Genomic DNA, 24,014 nt, shown 5'->3' on the forward strand with positions numbered 1-24,014 from the left:
TACCAAATCCGGGTGAGAGTCCCCAGCCTCAAGCTGCAGCTTGTCCTCACTCATATGTTCATAGAGCTGGCTGGCAATGATCTGGGTGATCAGTGACCCTTACGCAGTGCCAAGCAGTTGTACAGACAAAAGTACGCAATCGTGCAACTGACAGGAAGGACAGAACTTCTCAAAATGGCTTCACCACCGCCGAGTTGATCCTTAACCATTAATAAATAATGTCAGAATTAATTCCCCCATCAAAAAAAAAAAAGAGTTGTCATCTTTATTATTTTTTCATAAACAAAATAATTAAAACCTACCCCAAGTTGTAGCACATATGGAAAGCAAACAGAGAAGAGATGGTATCTTCTGTCGCTTCATGTCTTCGTTGGTTTATTAATCTCAAACTGACAACGAAAAAGGAGGGGAGACAGCATTTTTAAATGCAGCTAAAAGATTTGCCCCTCACTTTGGGGTCCATGGCTCAGTCACCAAACCACGTCTTGGATGCTACCACATGTCAAGAGGATGCTACCTCTTGCCCTATCCCATAGCCATCCTGCCCCGCTGCAGGTGTAGTGGATTTAATTGGGCTCAGAACCCAGCTGTAGCACCCCCACAATGATGCAGGAAGAGGCCAAGCTGTTGTACGGACAAAAGTACACAACTGTGTGACTGAGAGGAAGGACAGAACTTCTCAAAATGGCTTCACCACCACTGATGGCATCCGAGAATGTTGTCCCAGCCCCAGCGCAAGTCAATAATACACAAAGAATATCCACTTGCTATTGATGTTCAATTTCAGAAGTTTAAATGAATATTTTTCACAACCGATTGTATTCACTTGGTGATGCTGCATGGACATTCTTGGTCAAGGTCACACAACCTTGTTGGGCTGGTGGCAAGTGCCTGGCTGTAGCTGTTTGCCGCTGCCTTCTTGGAAAGCTTGATGCCCTCTCCAGCGCAGGGAGATCTGGCAACCCTGGCAGAGCAATCTGCGTGACTTTCCCTCAGCTATCTCAGCACAAACCCAGCCAATGTACTTCAAGCCACTTTCAGTGCTAACAACTACTGACCACTGAGTGGTATCACAATGTACTCCACCAGCCAAGCTGTGTGGCAGAAACATGGGCAGCTGAAGTCCAGGTGCTTAACACACTCAATGGCTATGGACATTTCTGACACAATCTTTGTCTTCTTCTGCTTCAGGAGTGTTTTACCCCAAACCGATTCTTAACTGTTAATAAATAATGTCGGAATTAATTCCCCCGTAAAAAAAAAAAAAAAAAAGAGTTGTCATCTTCATGATTTTTCATAAGCAAGAGAACTAAACCCTACTCCAAATTATAGCACATATGGAAAGTAAACAGAGGAGAAGAGATGGTGTCTTATGTCCCTTCATGTCTTTGTTGATTTATTAATTTCAAACTGACAGCGTAAAAGGAGGGGAGATGACCTTTTTAAATGCAGGTAAAAGATTTGCCTTAACTGTGTTGTTATCTTTGTACAGTTTATCAGGGCCTGTATCACGCTTTTAGTTCGCAATAAGTTGGGACCAAATTTTTGGCCCTTACTATACATTTTATCATGGTTGGGGGCCGCTCATTACAATGTAATTCACCTTCTTATTTTTTCGTGTGTTAACCCTCAGTGTTATTACAAGGCTAGGAAAAAATAATCTTCAAAATGCATTAATAGGACACTGAGGGAAAATGGTCAAGTGCCTTTTCCAAAAGGATGTAAAATGTCCCTTGTCAAGCCAGATTTTTTCATTTCCTAAAACAGAGTCCTTGTTACTGCAACAAAGTTTTCTTATTAATGCAACATTTGTCTTTTTGAATTTACAAATGCTGCAGGCATAAAGAGTCTTTACTTGATCAAAAGTGCATTGGCTGAACTTGGAAAAATGTGTCTAGAGTCTAGAAAGTGTAGGGTAGGAACACAGAGGAGGCTCTCCCATCAGCTTTGCTAATTTGCCAGTTAAATGGCAATGAACTGAAGAAGCTCATATACAGAGCAGCACAAGAATAATCATACTGTAACTGACAGACCACGTCCTTGCTCCATCCACATGAACTACTTCAAAATACAGGACAACATGGTGATCATGACTCATATAGTTGGAAAAGAATCTAAAAGTCTTCCTCTATTCCTTCTCTCCTGAGAGGAGAGCTATGGGTACCATTCCTAACTTAGACGGGACACAGCCTGAGCTGGGTTTGGTAATTGGTTTATATGCTCCTACATCAGTACTTTTTCTGCAGAAGCATGCAGAGTGTTGGCTCTGGACAGCCTGCTTTTTGGCAGCAGCTCTGGGGTCTTACAGGAGAGAAGAATACATACGGTGATGGTTAGTCTCTGCAGAGTACTGAAGAAATACGTTTTGCTTATTGTTACGAATCTAAATGGCACAATCAAGAAATTACGTGCAAAGTGTTTGCTTTGAAAGATCAGTATGGAGTAATTTATACAGACAACGCGAAAGTAGAAACAAGATCATTGCAGTAACGTGAGTTACTCCTAGCCCCATTTTCAGGGGATGTATTTCCTACAGAAACGATAATTTCCGATAATAACATGATATTAACAGCAGGATAATTACAGCGCGTTTCAAGAATGCATGCATTTAGGAGAACTAGACATACCTGGGCACGTCACGTTTTACCAGCGAGCAAGCAAACAACCTCGTGTGTGTGTGTGTGTGTGTGTGTGTGTGTGTGTCTGTGTGTGTGTCTGTGTGTGTGTCTGTATTCTTACCTCTTTTTTTCCACGAGACATTTCTCGCCGCGCACAGAAAATTGAATTAGTTAGGTAATTTAAATGTTCGCGCTTTCCTCCATGATTGGCTGCCGGTACCGGCTCTCGTCCAATGGGCGGCTCTAGCTGCTCCTGGCACCATCTTCTTCTGCCCGCCCCGGATGGTGGACGCGGTTGCCATGGTTACGGGCGGCGGCGGCGGCGGGGGGGGGCTCCGAAATGGCGGCGGAGCGGGAGCGGGAGGAGGAGGTGGCGGAGCGCGGCCCGGGCGCGGCCTACCAGGCCTTCGTGCTGATGGAGGAGCTGCGGGACAAGCTGAAGCTGCTGGGCTGCGAGGAGGAGGAGGCGCTGCGGCGGCACAACATGCGCCCGCTCTCCAGGTCGCGGCCCGGCCCGGCCCGGCGGCGTTGGGGCGGGCGGCGAGGAGCTGGGCCTGAGGTGGCAGCGTCTTTCTGTAGGCAGCGGTGGGGTACGGGGAGAAGCGTAGTCCCACGAATGCCCATGTTGAAGGAGAGGCCAGAGGATGAGCTCGGTAGTTTCAAGCTGCTTTTAGCCAGCTGTCTGACCACCTGTGTACGTGGAGCAAGGAAAACAGACCTTTTATGGGCTAAATGCTTATCAGGGCTCATTATTAGGTATGCCAGTAGACCACGTTTTTCCATTCAGTTTGATCCAAAACAGATCCAGTTAGTGTACCTCGCTCCCCGAAGTGACCCAAAAGACAGTGGGTGAGGGTGTGTGGAAGAATCGCTTCAGAAGAATGCTCCTGATCCGAGCTGTACACCAGCCTCTTGCCCAGCCACTAGCTGAGGAAGGTAGATAGGGGAAGAGATTTGGGGAGTTAGGAAGCCAGAGGAACTGGATGTATTCCCAGTGCCAGGAAGAGACGTTAAGGAAGGCCCAGGCGGCGGGGTTATTCTGGTACAGCGTTGCAGATGAGGACACAACTCAGCAGGACATCAAGCAATGGTGCTCCAGTAAAGTTGCTTTCCCATCCTCACAGAAGTGCCATTCAAGTTTTCATGTGGTCAGTTGGTGGAAAACAAAACAAAACAAAACTCTTTTTAATGAGGCATATTCATGTCTCAGGTATGGTCACTTTTCTTTAAGTATAGGTCTAGACTCCATTTAACGGACAGAAAGAAGTATGCGCTTTTAAATCATTTTTCAGTGTGGTCTAAAGTAGATAAAAAATTAGACAAATTCACCCTGGCTTCCCTTGTCATTGGCACAGGTCTAAAACTTGAGTAATAGATCATTTAAATTTAATTGTTGAAGTGTGCTGTTTTGCTGACATGTGCCCTTCTGCTGATACGTTCAGGGGTTGTTTTTGAAATTCATATTTTGTCTTTCACTCTAAATCACTTGCCTTGTGAGAAATGCCTGAGACTGAACAAACTTTATCTTATTCACAGCCTACAAGTTATTGGCAATGTCAGATCTTTGACTTTAGATTCTTTTGAGCTTTTCAGTAATTTATATTATGTAAATCACATTTAAATGGATATGTTTATTGACTCTTAATTGTCAGTGTTATTATATTATATTATGGGGCAGTGGGATGGATTCTGCTTCCCTAAAATTCCATGGGAACAGAATTGAGCTCAACATAATTTTGGACTGTTCAGGTAAATCAGAGAAGTAGCTTGGCTTTATGTGGAAATGCTCGTTTGCTGGCGTCTAACTGAAGCTGCATAAGCATCCTAGCAGGGGAGAGGAGTACCCAGGTTTAGTTTGGTTCCCTAGAAGTCTAATATTGGTTAAGACTTGCTCGAAGTGGGAAACAGATAAGCTGCGTGTGGAAGATGTAGTCTACTGCAGTTATATGTGAAACTAGAGATCCTGAATGTAGTTCAAATCGTTCACTCTCTGAGGATGTCAGTTAAAGAACCTGTTTTCCTAGCCTGTGCTGACCTAGAATGCTATAGTTGCTGCAGGAGTTTGCAGTATATTTATTTACTGTTTTCCTCCCTTTTAAACAGGCACTACTTTGCACTGCCCACTAATCCTGGTGAGCAGTTCTTTATGTTTTGCACACTTGCCGCTTGGCTGATCACTAAAGCAGGACATCCCTTCGAGCAGCCACAAGAATACGATGACCCCAACGCAGTAATATCAAACATACTCTCAGAGCTACGTTCGTTTGTAAGTGTTGAACAAGCTGTTTTTCTAAGTGCATTTCAAGCATAGGCATCACTTTCAGAAATATCAGTAATAACACATTTCCTCTCCTGTCTGATTATGTTCCCAAGGACTGGACAGATTTTCCCTTTCTGCGTGTTTGTTCAATATTAATTAGAAGCTTACACTGTCTGTATATGCTTGCTAATACTTTGGCACTATGAGAAGTGGCCTTACATTATTATATATGTTGTTCTAATTAGTTTTGTTCTGCAATCTGTGCAGGGGATTAAGTCAGGATTATTTCTTGTTAAGCCTCATATGCTGCTTGTTTATAGTAGTATAATTTACAAAGATTTTATCTTGAAAATTTACACAGTGCTTATGATCCTGCTGCTGCCTAAGTCAAAGGTATAATTCATGCTAAAGGAAATGGTTTAAATTGCACTCATGTTTATGTTTTTTTTTTTGGTTGGAAAGTGAATGATCTCACGGAAGATTCTACTGTGGTGCAGCTGTGAATGATGTTAAAAACACCATTCTCTTAAGGAGTTAAACAGCAGTAAATAATAATAAAGTATTTTTAAATAATTCTGGAGTAAACAAGGCAGAGTTGAAAAGCCATTGGTTAAGTCTCGGTACCTGAGTTCCTCCGTACCTGTTGTTACCTTGCCAGGGTGTCACTTTTGTGCTTGATTGTCTAACTCCCATGCAGCTTCTGACTCTTCTGCTCAATTGAGGATCTTCTTACCAGGTGCTTTAAGACTTCTGCACTGCATCTGTCCCTTGAATTGTTCTGTTTTCCCTTCTGTTGCCTGACTGGGGCTCCATGGGGAAAGGATATGAATTAACGTTGGTAAAATTCTGATCACAATGGACACTTGGTTTTAGTGTAAAAATCTAGTAACCTCTGTGGGAGGAAACTCTGCCGGTTTGGTAGCCATTAGTAAATGTCATGTTTCTTTGTTTTAGGGAAGGCCTGTGGATTTTCCTCCCTCAAAATTAAAAGCAGGTTATGGAGAGCAAGTATGTTATGTTCTTGATTGTTTAGCTGACGAAGCCTTGAAATACAGTGGCTTTAGCTGGAAAAGGTACAGTAATTTTAAGAATCCTCCCTTATGCATTATTTTTCAGGGAACAAATGTAAATAGTTGTAAAGGGTGGCACAGAAAATGGAATATTGACCAGAAATCTTCTACTTGATATTTTATGAGACGCAGAATTCAGAAGTTGGACAAAGTAGTTCCTAATGCAGTTTCATACAATTTAGTCTCTTACCAGCAAGGGTGAGTTTGGGCCAATAGTAGACTTAGCTAATTAATAAAGATTTGACTAATTTCCTCTTTTTTGTCTCTGTCCTGTATGTAATGGCTTGTTAATCTGACAGCTGGGTTGAATACTATCCATCTGTTTAGGTCCTATCAATCAATAGATAGATTATTGATCTCTTCAGCTGGAGGTACACACAGAATGCAATCAGTTTACAAAATAGACTACAGTAATTTTGAGTAGTTAATCCAAAGGAAATCTTCAGAGAATTTAAATGACAAATCATTTCAAGTGTATGAAAACTTGTTTAAAAATGCTCTTGATTTCATCCCCTCTCTCTGGTGGGTTTTGAAATGGTATAGCAAAGTAATTTCTACCTCCAAAAACTTTACTGTTATTTAGTACACAAGTTCCACTTTAAGCCAGAATTGAGTTTGTGGGGACTTGCACTAGAATTTTAAGGAGTTAGACCAAAGGAGGAAATGAATGACAGCTTAATCCCCCAGATGTCTTGGCATTGTGAATATACTGTACTGCTTGGCATAACAACTAACCCTCGCTGTTAAGACAGCCCAAGGTAAATTACTTTTAAGGGCGAGCATTAATTTCATTTGTTTATATGTGTGAGACAATCGCTGTCTAGTCATATTCCACATAATCCTTACTTCTCATGAAATTTTTTGTTTGCTTGGGAGCAATTTACAGAAGTATTTCCAATTTATTGTGTTTAAAAGGTCATCTCTTCTTTGAACTTATTTCAGACCAGTATATCCAACAGAAGAGCTAGAAGAAGAAGAAATAACAGAAGATGATGCAGAATTAACGCTTAATAAACTGGAAGAGGATGTCGTGGTAGGTTTACCTGTCTGGTTTTCGTTATATAAGCATTGGCCAACCACGAGGAAATCTTTACTTGCTGTTCATTTTGTTTGGCCTTAAGAAGTCTTTTCTACATCACCTTTCTTTCCTGTGTCTTCTTTCCTTCGTCTTCTGTTCTGCATCATCACCTTCTCTGTAGGGTTGTTTCTTTTCAGGTAAGGTGGTTTACTCTTCAGGACAGAGCATTTGTTATTGTGTACGTTGAAATCATTATAAATTGAAGTTGAATCTAACAATCCATTGAATTACATAGATTGAGAATTGTTTGGTTTCTACTGAAACAAGCTGCTGCTGATGTTAAATGAAACTTGAATCAATCCATATCTACAGAATTGGCTAATATTTGGTTTAAATTTGCCCAGTACTTAATAAAGTGCTCACTATTGTTACTCAGATTTCAGTGCAAATGGGAAACAGTATCTTTGCACTTAGTTAATCTTAAGATTTGGGAACAAGGTAGATGGAAGAGAACTTCTGGAAACTGAGTATTTGTTTAAAAACAGTGTTGAAGACGCAGATAAAGGTTGCAGAATTGTTTCTGAAAAGAAAGGTCATGGCATCGCTATATATTCCATATATGAAATATTAATATCCCCTCATCACTTTTGACAGCAGAATAAGCCTCTGTACCTTTTTTCAGCAAGATGGCTATGCTTGAGAATCAACGTTTTTATTTATTCCTGCTTTTTAACTATAATAATTGCAGCTATGTCATCACGTTTATGAAACAATCCACAAAATAAGCCTGTAAATTCAAATATGTTTCTTGTGCTTACTGCTGGATGGATGTTGAACAGAAGTTGTTTCCTGTTGATAGACTTTCTCAGAGGATTATTCTTGTGAGAGCTGGAGCCTCACTGTCTGTAAACTGGTATAATGTGATCACAAGATTTCATCGTTTTCACAGGCCTCTGTCAGTCTTCTCAAAGTGAGTCTTTTTACTGCTGACTTAAGACTTTTCAGGAGAGGGAAGTTATATAAAGATGCTCAAAGTGAAAATTACAAAAAAGGAGTTCATTTCACATCTGATTTCTCCAATATCTGATGTTTCTGTACAAAGTTAATTTAGATCAGAACCAAAATATTGAAAGCTGTGATCCCAGAAATGCTCACTTGCTTGGTTAGTGAGTTACCTGCAGGGAAGACAATTTTATGGAGTTATAAGGTCCAGAAATACTGGATAAAAATGCCACAGCTGTCCCATTTTTGTTTCCACATTTTTTAAGTGCTTGGGAAAAACTAAAGGTCATTAAAGTTAGTGTCAGTAATGTTACCATATGGCTCTGACTGCAGTCCCAGTTTATATACCGCAATAGACCACAAGATTGTAACGGTTGAAGAGTTTGCTTTTCTTCTCTTCTTACAGTTTTCTTAAGTACTATGCTATTTTTATCATTTTTATTAGTTGACAAAAATTCCATCCTTCTTGAATTTCATACAATATGCAAGTATTAGGGTGTGGGTATCGCTGTCTGGTTGCATTTTTGTCAGCTTTGGAGCCGACCAAAAAAAATTCTTGAATAATTCTAAGAACAATCAGAGACATTATATGTTGCATATTTGACAAGCCTCAGAAATGTCAGCTGGTGGCTAAGAGCTTTCAGTATGAAAACAGTCAGCTGCCTACTCGTTCCTGTGTCTTGTTAAGGTCTAAGCTGTTTATATGGGGAAGTGGGGAGGAAACAGTTAACCAAAGCACAGCTTAAACCCTTCAAAGAACCTCTGGATTTACTTGCAGGTAGTATTCTAGTCCATAATTTTGACATATAACATGGTCTATTAGCCCTTCATCATTTTTGTTTTAGTGAAACCACTGAGCTAGTTTTATACCAAGCAAGTAGCTCCTTTTTGGAGCCCCTCATGGTTCTACAGGGATTAGTTATATAAAGATGTAAACATTTTCCCAGTCCATTTTTGCTGCCGATATGTTGATATGTCCTGGTTGCATTACTTGTATCCAAAATTTAATTTAGCAGCATTTCCAGTAGTTAAATGCTAATGATGAGTTTGCTTGGTTGTTCTTCTGGATTAGATTCTCCTGAATAAAATTGGTAAGGCTGACAGAGGCAAGCCTAGTTCTGAAAATCTTGGGGAATTAGATAAAGAAGTAGTAGCTAGCCCAAGGCAATCTTTACAATTTAGTTCCTCAGTTCTGATGATTAGTGGTTTTTTATTGTTGTTGTTTTGGTAGTGTTGTAATACATTATTCTAAACATTGCACAGATGCATATTGTTCATTTAGCAAATGATACTCCTAATCTAGTCACCATTAATTCTTTGCAAGTGTTCAGGGGGCTAGGGGCCAAATGTGCCAAAATAAACTAATATAGGGGAAGTGGTCACTGGTAGACAAAGACTATATAAGGTACAGGAATAAGCTCCCAGGTTTTCACTATTTGAGTCATGAAAGGTTCTACACTAAGACCAGTGTTATTGCAGTGCTCAAGATTTGTCTAGAAGGAAGTTGAATGATTACATATAACTTTGGTGGAAAAGACAACAGCAGACTGAGAAGAACTGTAGGAGGATGAACTGTACGAGGGTGAAATGCATGGATGATAAAATGGCAGGTGAAGTTCAGTATATATGAGTGGAGGATAACAAACAGGAAAAACATCCTTGTGCAATGATGGGCTTTAAGCTGATTATTGTCACTGATGAATGCAATTTGAGCCTTTAATACTTAATTCTCTAAAACTATCAGCTCAGTGTGTGGTGTAATGTGCAATGAAACAAATTGATTGTCTCAGTATGAAATGCAGTATTCTGCATACTTAAAATATGGCTTCATTATGCAACTAATCTGTACTAAAGGTCTAGTTCTGCTTTGTTTTTTTGGGGGGGAGGGGGTTGGTTTATTTTTTTACTGCAAAATTTTATACAGAGTGTAATAGTTTTAAGGTGACTGTAAGTTCTTGATAATGGCCCGCTTCTTGTAACAGAGCTGTGCGTTTTTTTGGCTAGTTGGTTTATTTTTTAAATACTGTAGCACCTCCAGAGAAATGTGGGATAGCTTTTGTCTTCTAGCTTGTTGTGTACTTGTAAGATTTTAAGTAAATGCAAACTCTGTTATCAAAAACTTTCCATGTCTTGTTTTGTTCAGAAATTTTGAATTTAGTACTCCTTGGCCTGTGCTCCTGCGAAAAAAAGTTTTGAAGAAAGATTGTACACTATTTACTGATGTCTCTTTGCAACTTCTCTTAAGGAAGAAGAGTCAGACAATGAAGAAAATTTCATTGATCTGAATGTTCTGAAGGCACAAACATACAGATCAGTAAGTTGTTACTTGTCACTCCTCTTTTGGGACATTTGCACAGCTTTAGCAGCAACTTATGTATTTTTGGACTTCAACCAAAATACCTAGTCCAAACTTGAAAAAACATTCCAACTGAAATAAATTGTCTTATTTTAAAAGAAAACTGCATCCAATTTCTAAACAGTTATCACTACAAGGTTGATAGAAACATTTGCAAGATTTTTTTCAGAGACTTTTAAAAAGGATGGCATTAGTTTTTAAAATATATTGTAGTTATTTTTCTCCTTTTTTCTAGAATTCATTATAATGTTTATTCTTTTGAATTCTAAAAATGATGAGAGTGTATATTTATTTTAATTCCTAATATTTAAGAATTCAAAGAAGGGCATTAAAAATTCAATTGTATCTTTAGTTCTAGTGGATATGTGTGTTTTTCTGTAACTGTAAGCCATAGTAACATGATTTCTTAACAGTTGGCACTGTGTATAAGGATTATGTTTTGTATATAAACTTTGTGATTTTTATGCAGGACATTAATGACTCTACAAAACAAGAAGAAATCTTACAGTCCACGACAGATGCAGCAGAATGGAATCTGGAAGTGGAACGTGTACTTCCACAGCTGAAAGTTACGGTCAGGACTGACAATAAGGTATGTGAGAGGGGAGTTTTGTGTGTACACATGGGGATTAAAGTGTGCTTTGAATCAGCAGTATTGTTGACTTACCATTTATGTTGTGTTTTTTTTTTTCTTCTGTTGTCATGCCAAGAATTGGGAGTAATGGACTCTCCAATGTTATTTCTGTATATTTATTTAGTGGAAACTTCTGAAATGGTTAAATACTTCTGAAAAATTATACCTTCAGTCTAGCAGCTCTTAAAACATCTCCCTGGAAGACAGCTGAGAAGCTTCTTATTTTACAACTGTTCAATTTTTCAACCACTTAAAAAATTGATTTCATGGAATTCCTCTTGCTGAACTTTAAATTATGATCAAGTAGGTCTGTACCTCTGATCGAGAGCTTTCCTTATGTTTAACAAAACAAATTGAGTACTTTTTCAGTTGATTTTACTTACCTATCCAGATAGCTACCTCGAGATGAAATTCATCATTTCTTCTCTCTATGGAGAAAAATGTATATTTCTCTCCATAATCTATTCCAAGGAGTCTAGGATGAGCATCTCAGAAGCAGACATCTGTCTTTGGCACATCAACATCCAAGCCTCGGACTTATTCCTGGCATTGCCTCAAATATTCTTTCTAAGAGCTCATATAGCATGCATAGATCAGTGCGGTATTGAAATTGCTCATTTGTAGTGGCCCAACTAGTTGGATTGTTGGGAGCAGTCTGCGGTGATTCAGAATTCAATGAAGGATAACTGTCTTGCCAAAAATAGAGTAAGCTCTCAACGCTCTGTTAAATTGCCTTACTGTGTTATGCTACCCTGCATTCTTCAATTAGAAGAATTTCCTGGTTTGAGCCACCTTCCCCTAGTCCTTGGCAAGCCCATCTGTTACAGAGAGCAACGCTCTTGAGTCTCACAGTAAGAAATTAAGGCTTAATAAAGTTATACATTAAAAAGTAAAACCATTTACTTAGGGAAAAAAAAAAAGCCATTTACATAGGAAAAGAGGTTTGCTAGCTTCCAGTTTAACGTGCTATTCCTTGGCTTTAAGGAATACACCAAAATGAGTATGAAAACAGGATTTATCTTTTTCTAACTTCTGTACTTTCATGCTTTCAGAAATACAAGAAGTATCTGGCCTTTTTTTCATTCTGTAAGAAAAGCATCATGTTATGTTTTGTAAGCTGTGCATATATCCATAGTACCAGGAGAGGTTAATGGTTTAACTGGACAGCAACAGAAACTACAACTTAATTTTGAAGTACTTGTCAGGTGTGGAAGGTAGGGAGTTGTATATTTGTTGTTGTTTTTATTTTAATACTGCAAAGTTTGGCAAATAGCTAACAGTTGTCACCAGAGCAGAAAAAAAATCTTGAGTCTGCTGCAAACTTAAACATCAACACCCAGTGTAAGCACATTTTCTCTAGTAACCTTTGTTTTGTTCCTGAAGAGAATAGTGGGCAGCAACACAACTGTAGCCAGCAAGTGAACCTCATGGGCTGAGCAGCTGTTGCAGATGCTCAGCTGTGCTCATCCGAGATGGTGAGACAGAAGCGCCAGTCCTGTGGTCATTACGTGCAAGGGGAACAGCCCCATTTCAAGTCGGCAGAACTGCCTGTGATTGAAGGATGGCACATGTTTAAGTGTGCAGCTGTTTTAATCCATGATTTCTTTTGTTCCTGTTATGAGACATAAGTGGTCACACCCTCCAGGAGCTCCAGGCCTGGGAATTCCTCTTGCTCATGTCCTGCAGCCCAGCCCCGTGTGCCTGGGGGACCTTGGCATTCCCATCCAGACTGGCTGCTGCTGTTTTCCTGCTTGCAGGTTCAGCCAGCAGTGAAGTTAAGCACACACACACACACAGAAGATGTTGACGTGGCCACCTACACACTACCATAAAGAAGGCACTATCTTTAGCAGCACCTCTAGGACTCCCATAAAACATTAAGTATAGGCAGCCAAGCCCACTTCCTTTTCTTCAGCTAATAAAGGTTGAAGTTTACTAGCGGAAGTACACACCCCCTGCTCTCTGGACATCCATGAATCCCTCACCTATCAGCACGGTCCTTCTCACTAATACCCTTGCCTGGATCCTGGGCCACCTTGTCTGTTTCACTGCCCTTCTCCTTGCTCACTAGTGCCTCCTGATGCTTGCTGGCCAACAGCCCCAGTGGCTGAGACCCTCACCTGCTCCAGTTGCTGGCACCAAGACCCAACTTGCGCCAGCTGCAGGCCCAGGGGACACCTACAGCCCTGGCCTGACTCCAGTTGCTGGCCCTCTAGGTACTCCTGCTGGTCACCCCAGTAACTGGCAGCCTGAACACAGGCCACAGGGCCCAGACAGATGTTCCCCCGAGAGCTGTGGCACCCCAGCTCCTGGCACTGAGAGTCCCACTCACACCAGTTGCCAGCACCAGGGGCCCATGGGGTGCCCACGCCCCCCCAGTCTGACTCCAGTTGCTGTCATTGTATCCACACTCACTAGCAGCTGGCACTTAGTCCTTGCAGCCCTCAAACCCACGTGGAACAGAGAGTGACTTTACACAGAAAGGCCATGAAAAAAGAGTTTAATAAGAATGTAGGACTTGCTGCAGTGATCGAGCACAGGGCTCAGTCAGACAAGTGTACTGACAGGCAGTGGTTTACACATGGCCAGCATCTCTGTCTCTTCTCTGCTGCGTTCCTCCTCAATCCCCTTCCCCTACAAACTGCATTCACCAGTTTGCATAGTTGCACTGACCCTTGCCCCTAATACCCAGGATCCCTAGGTTTGCATTCTTTTCAGTTACAAAGTGCAGTTGTGCCTTCTTTGAAGTGATGCCTGCAGTTTCTTGGTAGCTCATTGGTTACGGTGACAGATGAGGTCTGTTTCTTGTCAGTCTCCCTTACTGTTTCTCTGAAAGGTCTGTGTCTCTGTATGCTTTTTATTCCCTCCCCTTTTTCCTTATCATCCCCTTTTGACAAGGTCTTTGATTGGATGATCTTACTGAAATCAGCATTCTCACATTCCTTATGCCCTTACCTATTAGTGTAACTGGCAAGATGTGTGTTTCTTGTTATTGTCTCTGTTATTGTTTGTCAGTCAGGCTTGTGTCTCTTTGGTTTGCTTCCCATTTTTCCTTATCATCCTATTTGACAAGGTCCTTCATCAGGTAATCTTACTGAAGCGGTCATTTTTTTGCATACCCTTAACAGTACCTACTTTCCAAGAAAGTCTCCTTGGGTTTGATTTCAAGTGATAAAGATTTGTTAACATAATTTGTTAACATCAGTTTTCTTAACACCTAGACCAGTACAGTGCCAAAAAGCTTTAAAAGCTTGAAAATCTTTTTTTTTTTTTTTTAAACCGACTTCGGAAATACAATACCGCAGTAGCAATAATTCAGCAGTGCTACTACTCTGCTTTATTTTCAATCCATAGTCTGCAGCTGTGCTCTGGGTCTGGGAGGCATAAAAATTCTGCATTGATAAGCATAGATGTGTGATAAATGGTGGGGAATGGAATTGATTTCTAAGTAAAAGATTCCCATCTGTCAAGTTAACATAGCACCGTCTCTCATTCTCCGTACCTAAGTCCATGTACATTTCCTTTGAGCTACCAGCTGTAAATAATTTTCCCCATTCCAATTTTGTCCCACTATCAAAACCAAGTTCAGGTATTTCTGCCTCCTTCATTTCTTTCTGTTCTTATGAAAGCGGTAAGGGTTAAGTAGGAGTAGAAGATAGTCTGGAACTGGTAATTGTTGGACATTTGAAGCATTCATGTTCTCTAAGCTGAGCTAGTACATCTGTAATCAATATTTTCAACACTTGTGCCCATAGTGGTTTCTAGGAGAAACAGCTCACTGAAGATCAAACAGACTCTAAAAATATAGCTGCTGTGGTATCGTTGAGGGTGTCAGTATTTATGGATCTGAGTGTCATGTTGGGATATTTAGGAGATTGATACGTTGCATCACATTAAGCTAATGCATCTGGATATGAATGTGGCAGTGGTAGAAGGATACACGGTTGTAGTATATGTGAGAACTCACCCTTCCTTGCATACCAGCATTTGTTCAGTAAGCAGAAGTACGTAAAAGCTGTATTTATCTATGGTTTACTTTATGGCATCTTTTTTTTAGGATTGGAGGATCCATGTAGATCAAATGCATCAGCATAAGGATGGAATTGAATCTTCTTTGAAAGAAACTAGGGTATGTCTTTTATATGCAGAACATTTCACCAATCTGTCTGCGCTGCTGTTTTCTTTATCATTTTATATACATGTTTTTTATTTCTTCATTTTAATTGCGATAAAGTTGTGAAACAGAAAAGGGAAACGTGAGAATGGTGATTAGAAATAGAGGCACGGGAAAAAGATCTTGTGGGAAATAGATTTGTATATATAAGGATTAACAGGGATATGAGATTTCATTAATGTATGCATTAGCATAAGTATGTCCTCAGTACAGAGGGAAGAATGGAATAATACCATCTGAAAATAACAGCTAATGAAAAACAAAACACTTTTAAATACTGTTGCTAGAGTAACTTACCAACATTGATATTTGTAATTAATGTAGGAAAAGATTAAAGGAAGCAGTAAAGCTTGAAATATGTGTTGTAGAGCTGGGGAAAAAAAATAAAAAGAAAAACACATTAGGAATATTTCTTCATTGGCCAGACACAGTATTTCTGTACTATTTTTATCTCTCACTCATAGACTTCCATATCCTTTCTTAATTACAGCACCGTTTTAATACTTCTTGGGTATTTTCTGTATACCGTCAACCCACAGAATATGATTTTCTAGGGCTACCTGGACAAACTCCATAATGAAATCAGCAGAACGTTGGAAAAGATCAATAGCAGGGAAAAGTACATCAACAATCAGTTGGAGCATTTGGTCCAAGAATACCGTTCAGCGCAAGCCTTGCTGAGTGAGGTAACGCACTGATCTATTGTTGTTGCCTTCTCTAGTATTAACTTGCTATTAAGTGAGGGAGAAGGCAAAGAATTGGAGGAGTTATCTGTGAATTCTGCTTTTGGATATAAAGCACGGGAGATGCTGATTGGCTCTCAAATTATATATTTTTTTAAACTAAATTAGCAATTTTTATTCAAGTATTCTGCAAGGGAAAGTAAATGTTTTCTTGCCTGAACATTATGTAAATTTGTTGCCAATTTTGAGCAGCTAGTAAATTGCTAGTTCTGCTTTCCCTGTGAAGTTCAGACATCTGTGATGAGTGGAAAAACTGCAGTTTCGGTCCAGCATTCATCTCTTACATTGATTACTCATGCTAACTTACATAAAGCACTCTGATTACTTGTTTACTTCATTTAGTTCTTATGCCAATAGTTCTACTGTTCTTGAAGATATTTGATTCTTTGGTTAGGAAGCCTGTGTAAGCTGCCATTTGGCTAGCCCTCCTGTTTGTGGTTACAACATTAAAATAAGACTAACAAGATATGACCTCTGTGCTTTCTGTTTATCTCATTGTTGAACTTTAAGAAACTTCAAGACTCATTTATTGCTAAGAAATAACTGTTCTGGATTTCAGGACTCAGTTTGGCCTGCGTTCTGGCAAATTTCCTTTGTTTGTTTCCTCATGTAAATGATCAGAAAACCTACTTCTTACTGTGTGTATCATGGCTGTTACTTAAAACATGAAAAGCAGCTTTGTATTTTTGAATGTTGGTCATTACATAGGCTGATGTTTCAAACCTTTCCTTGCATGCATAGTGCTGTAAACGTCATTGGAACTCTGTGGGATAAGATCAGGAATTGGGACACACACAAGCAAGTTTTGACACTCTCTCTATAAAGTTCAGATTTTTTTTTTAACGATTCTGTTGTTTAGGTTTGAAAAACCCAGTTTATTTATTGGAAGCTAAAGTATCTAGAATGCATGTGTTTCTTCAGCTTTGTCATCGCAGCAAAAAACATGTTTCTTTCCAGGCTAGAGAGAAGTACCAGGAGGGAAGTGGAGGAGTAACTGAAAGGAGTAGAGTACTTTCTGAGGTAAAACATATCTTCACATTGTTTCTTTTGCTTGTTTTAAAAAATATTCAGAGAGTTGGCGTTCAGTGTTTGCAGCTTTATGAAGTGAGTTCTTTCTGATACGTTCTTGTGTTAATCTGTTTTTAGTGAAAGCAGTCTAGCTCAGTCACTCAATTTTAAACGATTGCTGCCATTGATTTTTAACTTGTGAATTTGGGCAAACTGTTCTGAGCTTTCTTTATTTTGCCAGATAGTAAAAGAGAGGAAATATTGTGTATTTTATAACCTGTCTCCTCGAAATAGTGAGGATTAATCAAGTCATGTCCATAAAGTCTTTGGAAGAAGGAAAATTTAACTCTAATTTTTAGTAAAAATAGACAAAAGCAATTTGAAATTTTCATCTAGCAAGCATCTAAATGCAATATTTGACTAAAAAGTAGCTTTTCAATACCAATCAAATTATATTAATACCTGAAACTGTATTTTCTCTTTTTCTTTTAATCAGTAGTCTTACAAATTTAAAGAAAAAGTCCCCAGACTCCTAATTGCCTCAACACATTGAGTGTTTCGTAGTTTCCATTTAGATTTACTGTCTGACTTCAAAATATTTCCACTCTGTCCAATTTAGATTTTTAAACGATTCTATTGTTTGAAAATAACTAAAGTGTCTGTAATAGTCACACAAAGTAGATCACATCATAGGAATATGATGGAAATTGTAAAATAGAGTTGAGATTTTTTTAAGTAACCACAGCATTTAACGAGGGTTTTCTAACAAAAAATCCTTAGTGCACAGCATCTGCAGAATTAGAACTTTTTTCTATTTGATTCTCAAGGAAGTTGACTTCAGATTTGTAATGATTTTGTGCTTTGAAAAATATTAGCTGATTATTAAAGAAAAGTATGCTATTGGTAGCCTTTAAACTATGTAGATGCAGTGATGTATATCTGAGCTAAGCTAGACACATTAGATAGCACAACTGATCTGCTTTCAATCATGCAACCAAATCTCATCCCACTTGGCAATACCAGTACCATTGGAGCTATGCAATGAAATTGCAGCAATGTTTCTTTTTCTGAATGTAAAGGCTTACTGCAACATTAACGAAAGGCTGTTTTTATATTAAAGGCAAAAATAGTAGGTTGTTACCTAGACTCTACTTCTGAATCATGTAGTTGCTTTTTTTTTTTTGTCATCTACAAAGGCAAACTGGTTGACAGTCTGTGCTGAAATGTAATTTTATTCCTCATACATGGATTTTACCTACCTATTGCCAGTGCCAGCAGGTTTGATTGCTGCACCATCTTTTGCTGCAGAGATGTTTCTCAGATTTCTGCTGTCACTTGCCAAGTCCTGCCACTTTTAGAAGAGCATTTCTTGTGGTCATTTGGTGAATCATGCTCTGTGGGGATAACAGTTCTTATTGTCCGTCCATCATGCTGCGACACTTCTCAATAACACCATGTTATTGAGAGCTTGGTCAACCTGTTGCTTTCTGCCATAATATTTACAACTTTTTTTTAAAGGCTACTTGAAATTTTAATAATGAAAAAAAAAAGTTCCTCTGTATACAACAATTAAGAGATTAGTTTTGTTTTTTTAACTGACACATTCAGGAGAGAGTTTTTTTTGTTTTCTCTTTTAACTTTTAAATCAATTTGTTTAATTAAGAAAAAATCTCTAATTTAAGATTACAGAAGTATTAGAGAAAGTAAAGCAGGAAACAGAAGAGAAAGGAAGCAGTATGACTGATGGTGGTAAGTATGCTTCCATCTCAAACCATCCACCTATTTTCTCAGTGACAGATACATGGTTGGTCTTCTATTAAAAAAAAAAAAAAAAAACACCACTGTAACCAAAATGACTGACTAGTCTGAAATATTGATATTAAAATTTTGAAAGGTGTTGAAGAAAACCTAGGCATCTAGCCCTCCTTGAAAAGGTTGCGTAAGTCTATAGAAGGTAAAAGCCCTTTTACTCTCAAATCATTACTGGCAGTAGCTGTTGGATTCTCTGGCTCAGGCTGGCTGGAATCAGTGAGAAAGTTCATTTTGGTGCTTTGATGTTTGGATTTTTTTTTAATATTTAAAGCTATGTACCTATATGAATTAGTATGCCTCAATCTGGGAATTTGGTGGTTTGTGATTTTTCCTGATAAATACATTCTGTTGCAAATATATAACAGGTACGAATGCAAAAATAAATTGATGCACACTCTGGTAGTGCTAAATATGCAAGCTGAATCCGTATTTGACTGTAAACCCTACAGCTAATTTACTTAAGTAGATGCAAGTGTTACTGTATAAGGAAATTTTGTGCTCCCTTGCTTCACTAAAAGAGCTACTCAGCTGCCTCTCAACACCTTAACAGCATTATGGCATAGCCAAGGATCAGGATAAATTCCGGAGCCCAGAATTATAAGGAGCTGTAAGATGCAGCAGCAGCACCTATAGGGTGATGTTAGTGGGAAGTGAGGGGTTAGAAGTAATGTATGGGGCACAAAACATTTTAATAGCTTTTCCAAGGTAAAACAACCTCCTACTAAAAGTGTCTTCAGTTCTCTACCAAACCCCAAGTCAGCTGTGGGGATGAGGCTTTCAGCTGAGCAAAACACATCATTGACAAGCCTATCTTAATGTTTATGCACATCTTTTTACAGATCTTAGTTGTCAAGAAGACAGCAAAATCGTTACAGTCATTTCTACCTTTTTTAAGTGTCTTGCATGTTAAAAATGATGTATCAGTACAATCAAGTCTTTAGAGTAGAACACCCTTTTGTTCATTCAACTCTTCAATTTTAAGTAGTGAATTATAGAAAATAATGCTTTTGTGCTAAGTCATCTGACATAAAGTTGCACTATTTATCTTTTCTTGGACAGCTCCTCTAGTGAAGATTAAACAGGCCTTAACAAAACTGAAGCAAGAAACCATTCAGATGGACATTCAAATTGGTGTAATGGAGCACACATTACTCCAGTCAAAGCTGAAAGAGAAATCCAATATGACTAGAGATATGCATGCGACAGTGATTCCAGAACCCACAGTAGGTGCCTATTAAAGTTGTTTGGAGTTCAGTTGGTTTGTCCAAAATACAGTTTTCTGCCATTTACTTTTTGGTGATTTTGGTGGCTTTCCTTTAGTTTGGGGGAAAGAGGGGCATTCTTTTTCTTTTCTCTTTTTTTTTTCTTTTTTTTTTAACAAGCTGTTTGTCACACACTTTTTAAAAGTAACGTTATAAACACTTTGAACTCAACATGGAGTCGTGTTTCGTTTTGTGCTGTAAAGATTTACTGCAGATCCCTTCCAAATACACTAATTAGTTCTTATTAACGCACGTGTCTCTCTGCTTCACTGGAGAATGTTATGTAGTGTGAATATCTATAGAATGTTACTGACAGCCTGTAATCTTGATATTCTGCAGTGCTGAAAGAAAACTGCTTGTAAGGGATTTGAAAAGAATTAAAATGTCTGTTCTTGCCATTTACTTACACTTAGTAGAAAGTATTTAATTGGCACTGGAGTGAAAATTAGTGTGAAGCAGCGTCTCCTGCATCTGACATTCACATGAAGCGTGGATTCTGTTCCCAGCCCTGCACGAGTTTGGTCTGCTCATGGAGTTGCTTTGTTCCTTAGCTCTGTGGTGGGTGGATACGTAGTATTTCATTCAAGAGTTGCTCTGGTGAGATTTCTCTGAAATTCTGAGTATTTGTAATTATTTGCAATTAGAACAAATCAGGATGGTTTCTGCATAGGTGACTAGTTGGATACATGTTCCCAGGTTGTTTTGAGTTGAATGAGCCAACATTCATTTTTACTAGATTCACTGTAAAGATTTGAATTTATTCTGTGACCCTGATGTTAGGATAATGTAAGCGACTTTATGTTCTGTTTCTGTAAATTCACTGATACAGCCGTGATTAACAGAACTGCAAAGCAGGATTTAGTCAATAGTAAAGGTGGGAGGGAGGGCAGCAGCACCAGGCTAACGTTGCAATGATTTTGGCATGCTCCTAGGACAGCCCTACACAACTTTGTGAATGGACAACCACCCTATTCTTAACTTTTTTGGGGGGTGAGGATGGATGGATCCTCTAAGCAGACTGATAAGGATGGTTTTTGTAGACTAAGAAATTGTTGTTGACTTCCTAATTTTCTTTTATATGTCATCGCTGTTTTTCATAGTCACTTCTTCTTTTTACATTTATTAACATTGACTGAAACGCTAGTTTCATTTACAGTATGTAGCAGAACTCCATGGGCATCATTTGGATTGTTTTTTATTACTGTTCTTGTGTCAGAGCATCCAATTTTGATCTCTGTTAAGGAAAAATGTTGCCAAATCTGGTTGCGTAATATGTAATGAGAAGACAAATGTACAAGGAAGGGATTTGAAAGGTACTGGCAACAGTGAGTTTCCTTTGTCTTAGCAAATGTGTAGGTAGGGAGTGATTCTAGAGGTTATAAGTAATGAAGGCATGTGGAGTAGAGAGAGAACCTTATTATAGTACTTGTGCATCCTTCCAATTACCATTGTTCATAAGACAGGGACAAAGTCAGCACAATTCCAATTTTGTTAAATTCCTCTCCTAACTTCTATAGGTAATTCCATTCATTTGACATGCAGTTCTCTCACTTAAAGGAAATTTATCAGGTGAGCTTTACTTTGCAGAAACAGTGGATCTGTATTGTGCCTGAAAGTCAAGACACTTCACTCAGGCAACATCCTAAGCCATTTTCTTAACTTTTTTGTACTTCAGTAGTTCATTTGGCAAAAACAAAAAGCTCTAAAGCCATCAGATTTTAATAAGTAAAAAGTAAATGCCAAATATTATAATTTACCTGTGCAGGCAACTGTTGAAAATCTCTATGAATCACACTGGAAATCGGTTTTCAACTTCTCTTGCTGCCTACCTATATCCTCCCACATTCAGCTTAAATTAGAAAAGTTATTATTCATGTTCCCTTTGTTAGGTGGTGTTGCTACTGAATATTTACTTTAACAGTGTTTTTACTTCAGCTTAAGATAAAGCCATCCCCTTCTGCATCGCCTGCAAAGCATACTGATGTTTTTGGATTGCAAACGTTGTTCTGATTAAATGCTGTTTATGTAAATACTTTTCCCGGAAACTCCTCCTTCATGGTAATACAACAAACAAAATTAATAGAAGAAGCCCTTCCCTTATGTGAATTGAGCCTCTTCCAATATTAGAAGTGAATCTATTGAGGGATGAATCAGACAAGCAGGGCCAGAAAAAACATAATGTGGTAGAAAAATCTCCAGAAGAAAAGCTAGCTTCCTTTATGCCAAAGTAATTCTAAAATAATATGCTAATTGCGTGCAATTAATCTACATTATTTTTCATGGTACTGTCTGAAACTGCATTAATCTAAGCAGGCCACTTCTGTTGTTGTCTCAGGAGTCATAGGAGGCCCTTGATTGTTGTCTGGCAGAGAATGGCATTTGCCCATTTAGAGAGAAAAACCACTTGACCTTGCTTTGAAAGCACTTGACTGATCCAGCAAGTAGCCGCACCACCTTCCTTAAAAGCATGAGAGCTATGGGCTCTATCGTAGGCAGCCTGAAAGGCTGTTCCCAAAAAGCAGCTATGTGTAATCATTCCACTGCTGGATCAATGCAGGAAGCAGAAATCACATTAAAACTGAATCACTTGGATTCACATTATTTCATACGTTGCTCGTATCTAATGCAATGTCAGAACTGGAGACCAACTAAATGAAGGTGTCCTTAAGATAGAAGGATACATGTGAAGCTATAAAAGTGTCCTTCATCTGAAGAATCTGGGGGGCAGAAGCACTACTCGTAAGAGTTAATTCTTACGTAGAGCTCTCTTCTTCCGTGGTCCTTTACTGCCTGCATTCCTCCAAATACACCAGCATGAAAGCACCACGTCACTGTGAGATGTCATCTAGAAGGCAGACAGAAGCTAACTGCAGATCGATCTGTACGTAGTGCAGATGGAGGAGGAATAGGAGCTTCATTTCCTGTATCTGGTCTGAGAAACCAGGTTTTTTATCCTTGCCACTAGAACTGCAGGGGTTCAGTCTTGCATGTGGCCCTAGCAAGAGCTGAGATTTGGCTCTCAGAAACGTGTGGCTGAGGAAGGCTCATCTGGAGCCAGCTCACATGCTCCTGCATGTACTCCCTAAAGCTCCAGAAGGAACATCAGCCATGTTTTGCTTCTTAGGCTTTCTGTGGCTCTGAAATCCCTCTGAACCTCATAGTATGGTTTGGTGTCTTACTCCTCTGCGTGCACCATCTCCTGGGCTCTCTTATCTCTAGGCTAGAATGCAATTTATGCAAGTACCCCTTTAGGAACTGGGATTAGTGCTTGTGGCCATATTAAAGGTGCTGTTTGCAGGCTGTTAGGGATGTTTGAAAGTAATGTCATATGTATTAAAGTAGGAAGGTCATGCGTTTCATATTCCAATCCCCTTATCTTCCAATGTCAGCGAACAGCATGATGTGTTGAATAATATGTGCTGTGCTGGTAAAGAATGCAAAGTAAGGGCTGGATTTTTACCTCTTAATCTGATTCTCACATAGAGAATGAAGCTTCCGTGGCGTTAATGACTTAATATTGATGTTGCAAGAGTGTAATAGAGGCTCTTCAACTACATGCTAAACATTCAGTAGTTCAGTAATGACACAATTAGTCACTTGAACTTGCATCAGTGAGTGCTGTGCAGGAAGGTGAATCAGAAGTTCACATGAATTTGAGAAACCACTGCCTGGTACAAACAACACCCAGATCTGGTATCTCCGAAGACTTCCCCTCTTTTCCTGTATGAAGTAGACGAACTTCAGGGAAAATTCTTTCTTGAAAATGAATGTCCACCTACTATTAAACATTAACACTTTTGTTTTGGCGTGTAGGTCTGCTGTATTCTATGACATATGGAAAAAAAAGCACGAAGCATATTACTAATTGTGAGTTACAGTAAGAGCAAATAAGTGATCTCTGCGTGACCTATAAAGAGGACTAGGCAAAATCGAGAGCCTGTATGCGAACATTTCCAGTTTCAGAGCTCTTTGAATTTTGCATCCAAATCTTGCAGCCTGGGCTTCTCTCCAGACTTGACAAATGTTAATTAAAAAGAAGAAATTAGCGTGATGCTGT

General features: G+C 39.1%; 1 protein-coding gene across 1 annotated transcript; it reads left to right on the forward strand.

Moving 5' to 3' along the window:
• Positions 1 to 2,958: 2,958 nt before the first annotated feature.
• IFT57 (intraflagellar transport 57) lies at positions 2,959 to 20,312 on the forward strand (the record flags this gene model as incomplete). The annotated part of the gene is made up of 11 exons (XM_082784913.1): positions 2,959 to 3,119; positions 4,722 to 4,884; positions 5,833 to 5,951; positions 6,891 to 6,981; positions 10,214 to 10,282; positions 10,794 to 10,916; positions 15,016 to 15,087; positions 15,687 to 15,818; positions 16,833 to 16,895; positions 18,566 to 18,632; positions 19,755 to 20,312. 11 exons carry the CDS (start codon positions 2,959 to 2,961, stop codon positions 19,931 to 19,933), a joined length of 1,239 nt encoding a protein of 412 aa, XP_082641039.1. The 3' UTR covers positions 19,934 to 20,312.
• Positions 20,313 to 24,014: the final 3,702 nt, after the last annotated feature.

Source organism: Aythya marila, assembly GCF_965140915.1.
Source record: "Aythya marila genome assembly, chromosome: 1".
NCBI lineage: Eukaryota > Metazoa > Chordata > Aves > Anseriformes > Anatidae > Aythya > Aythya marila.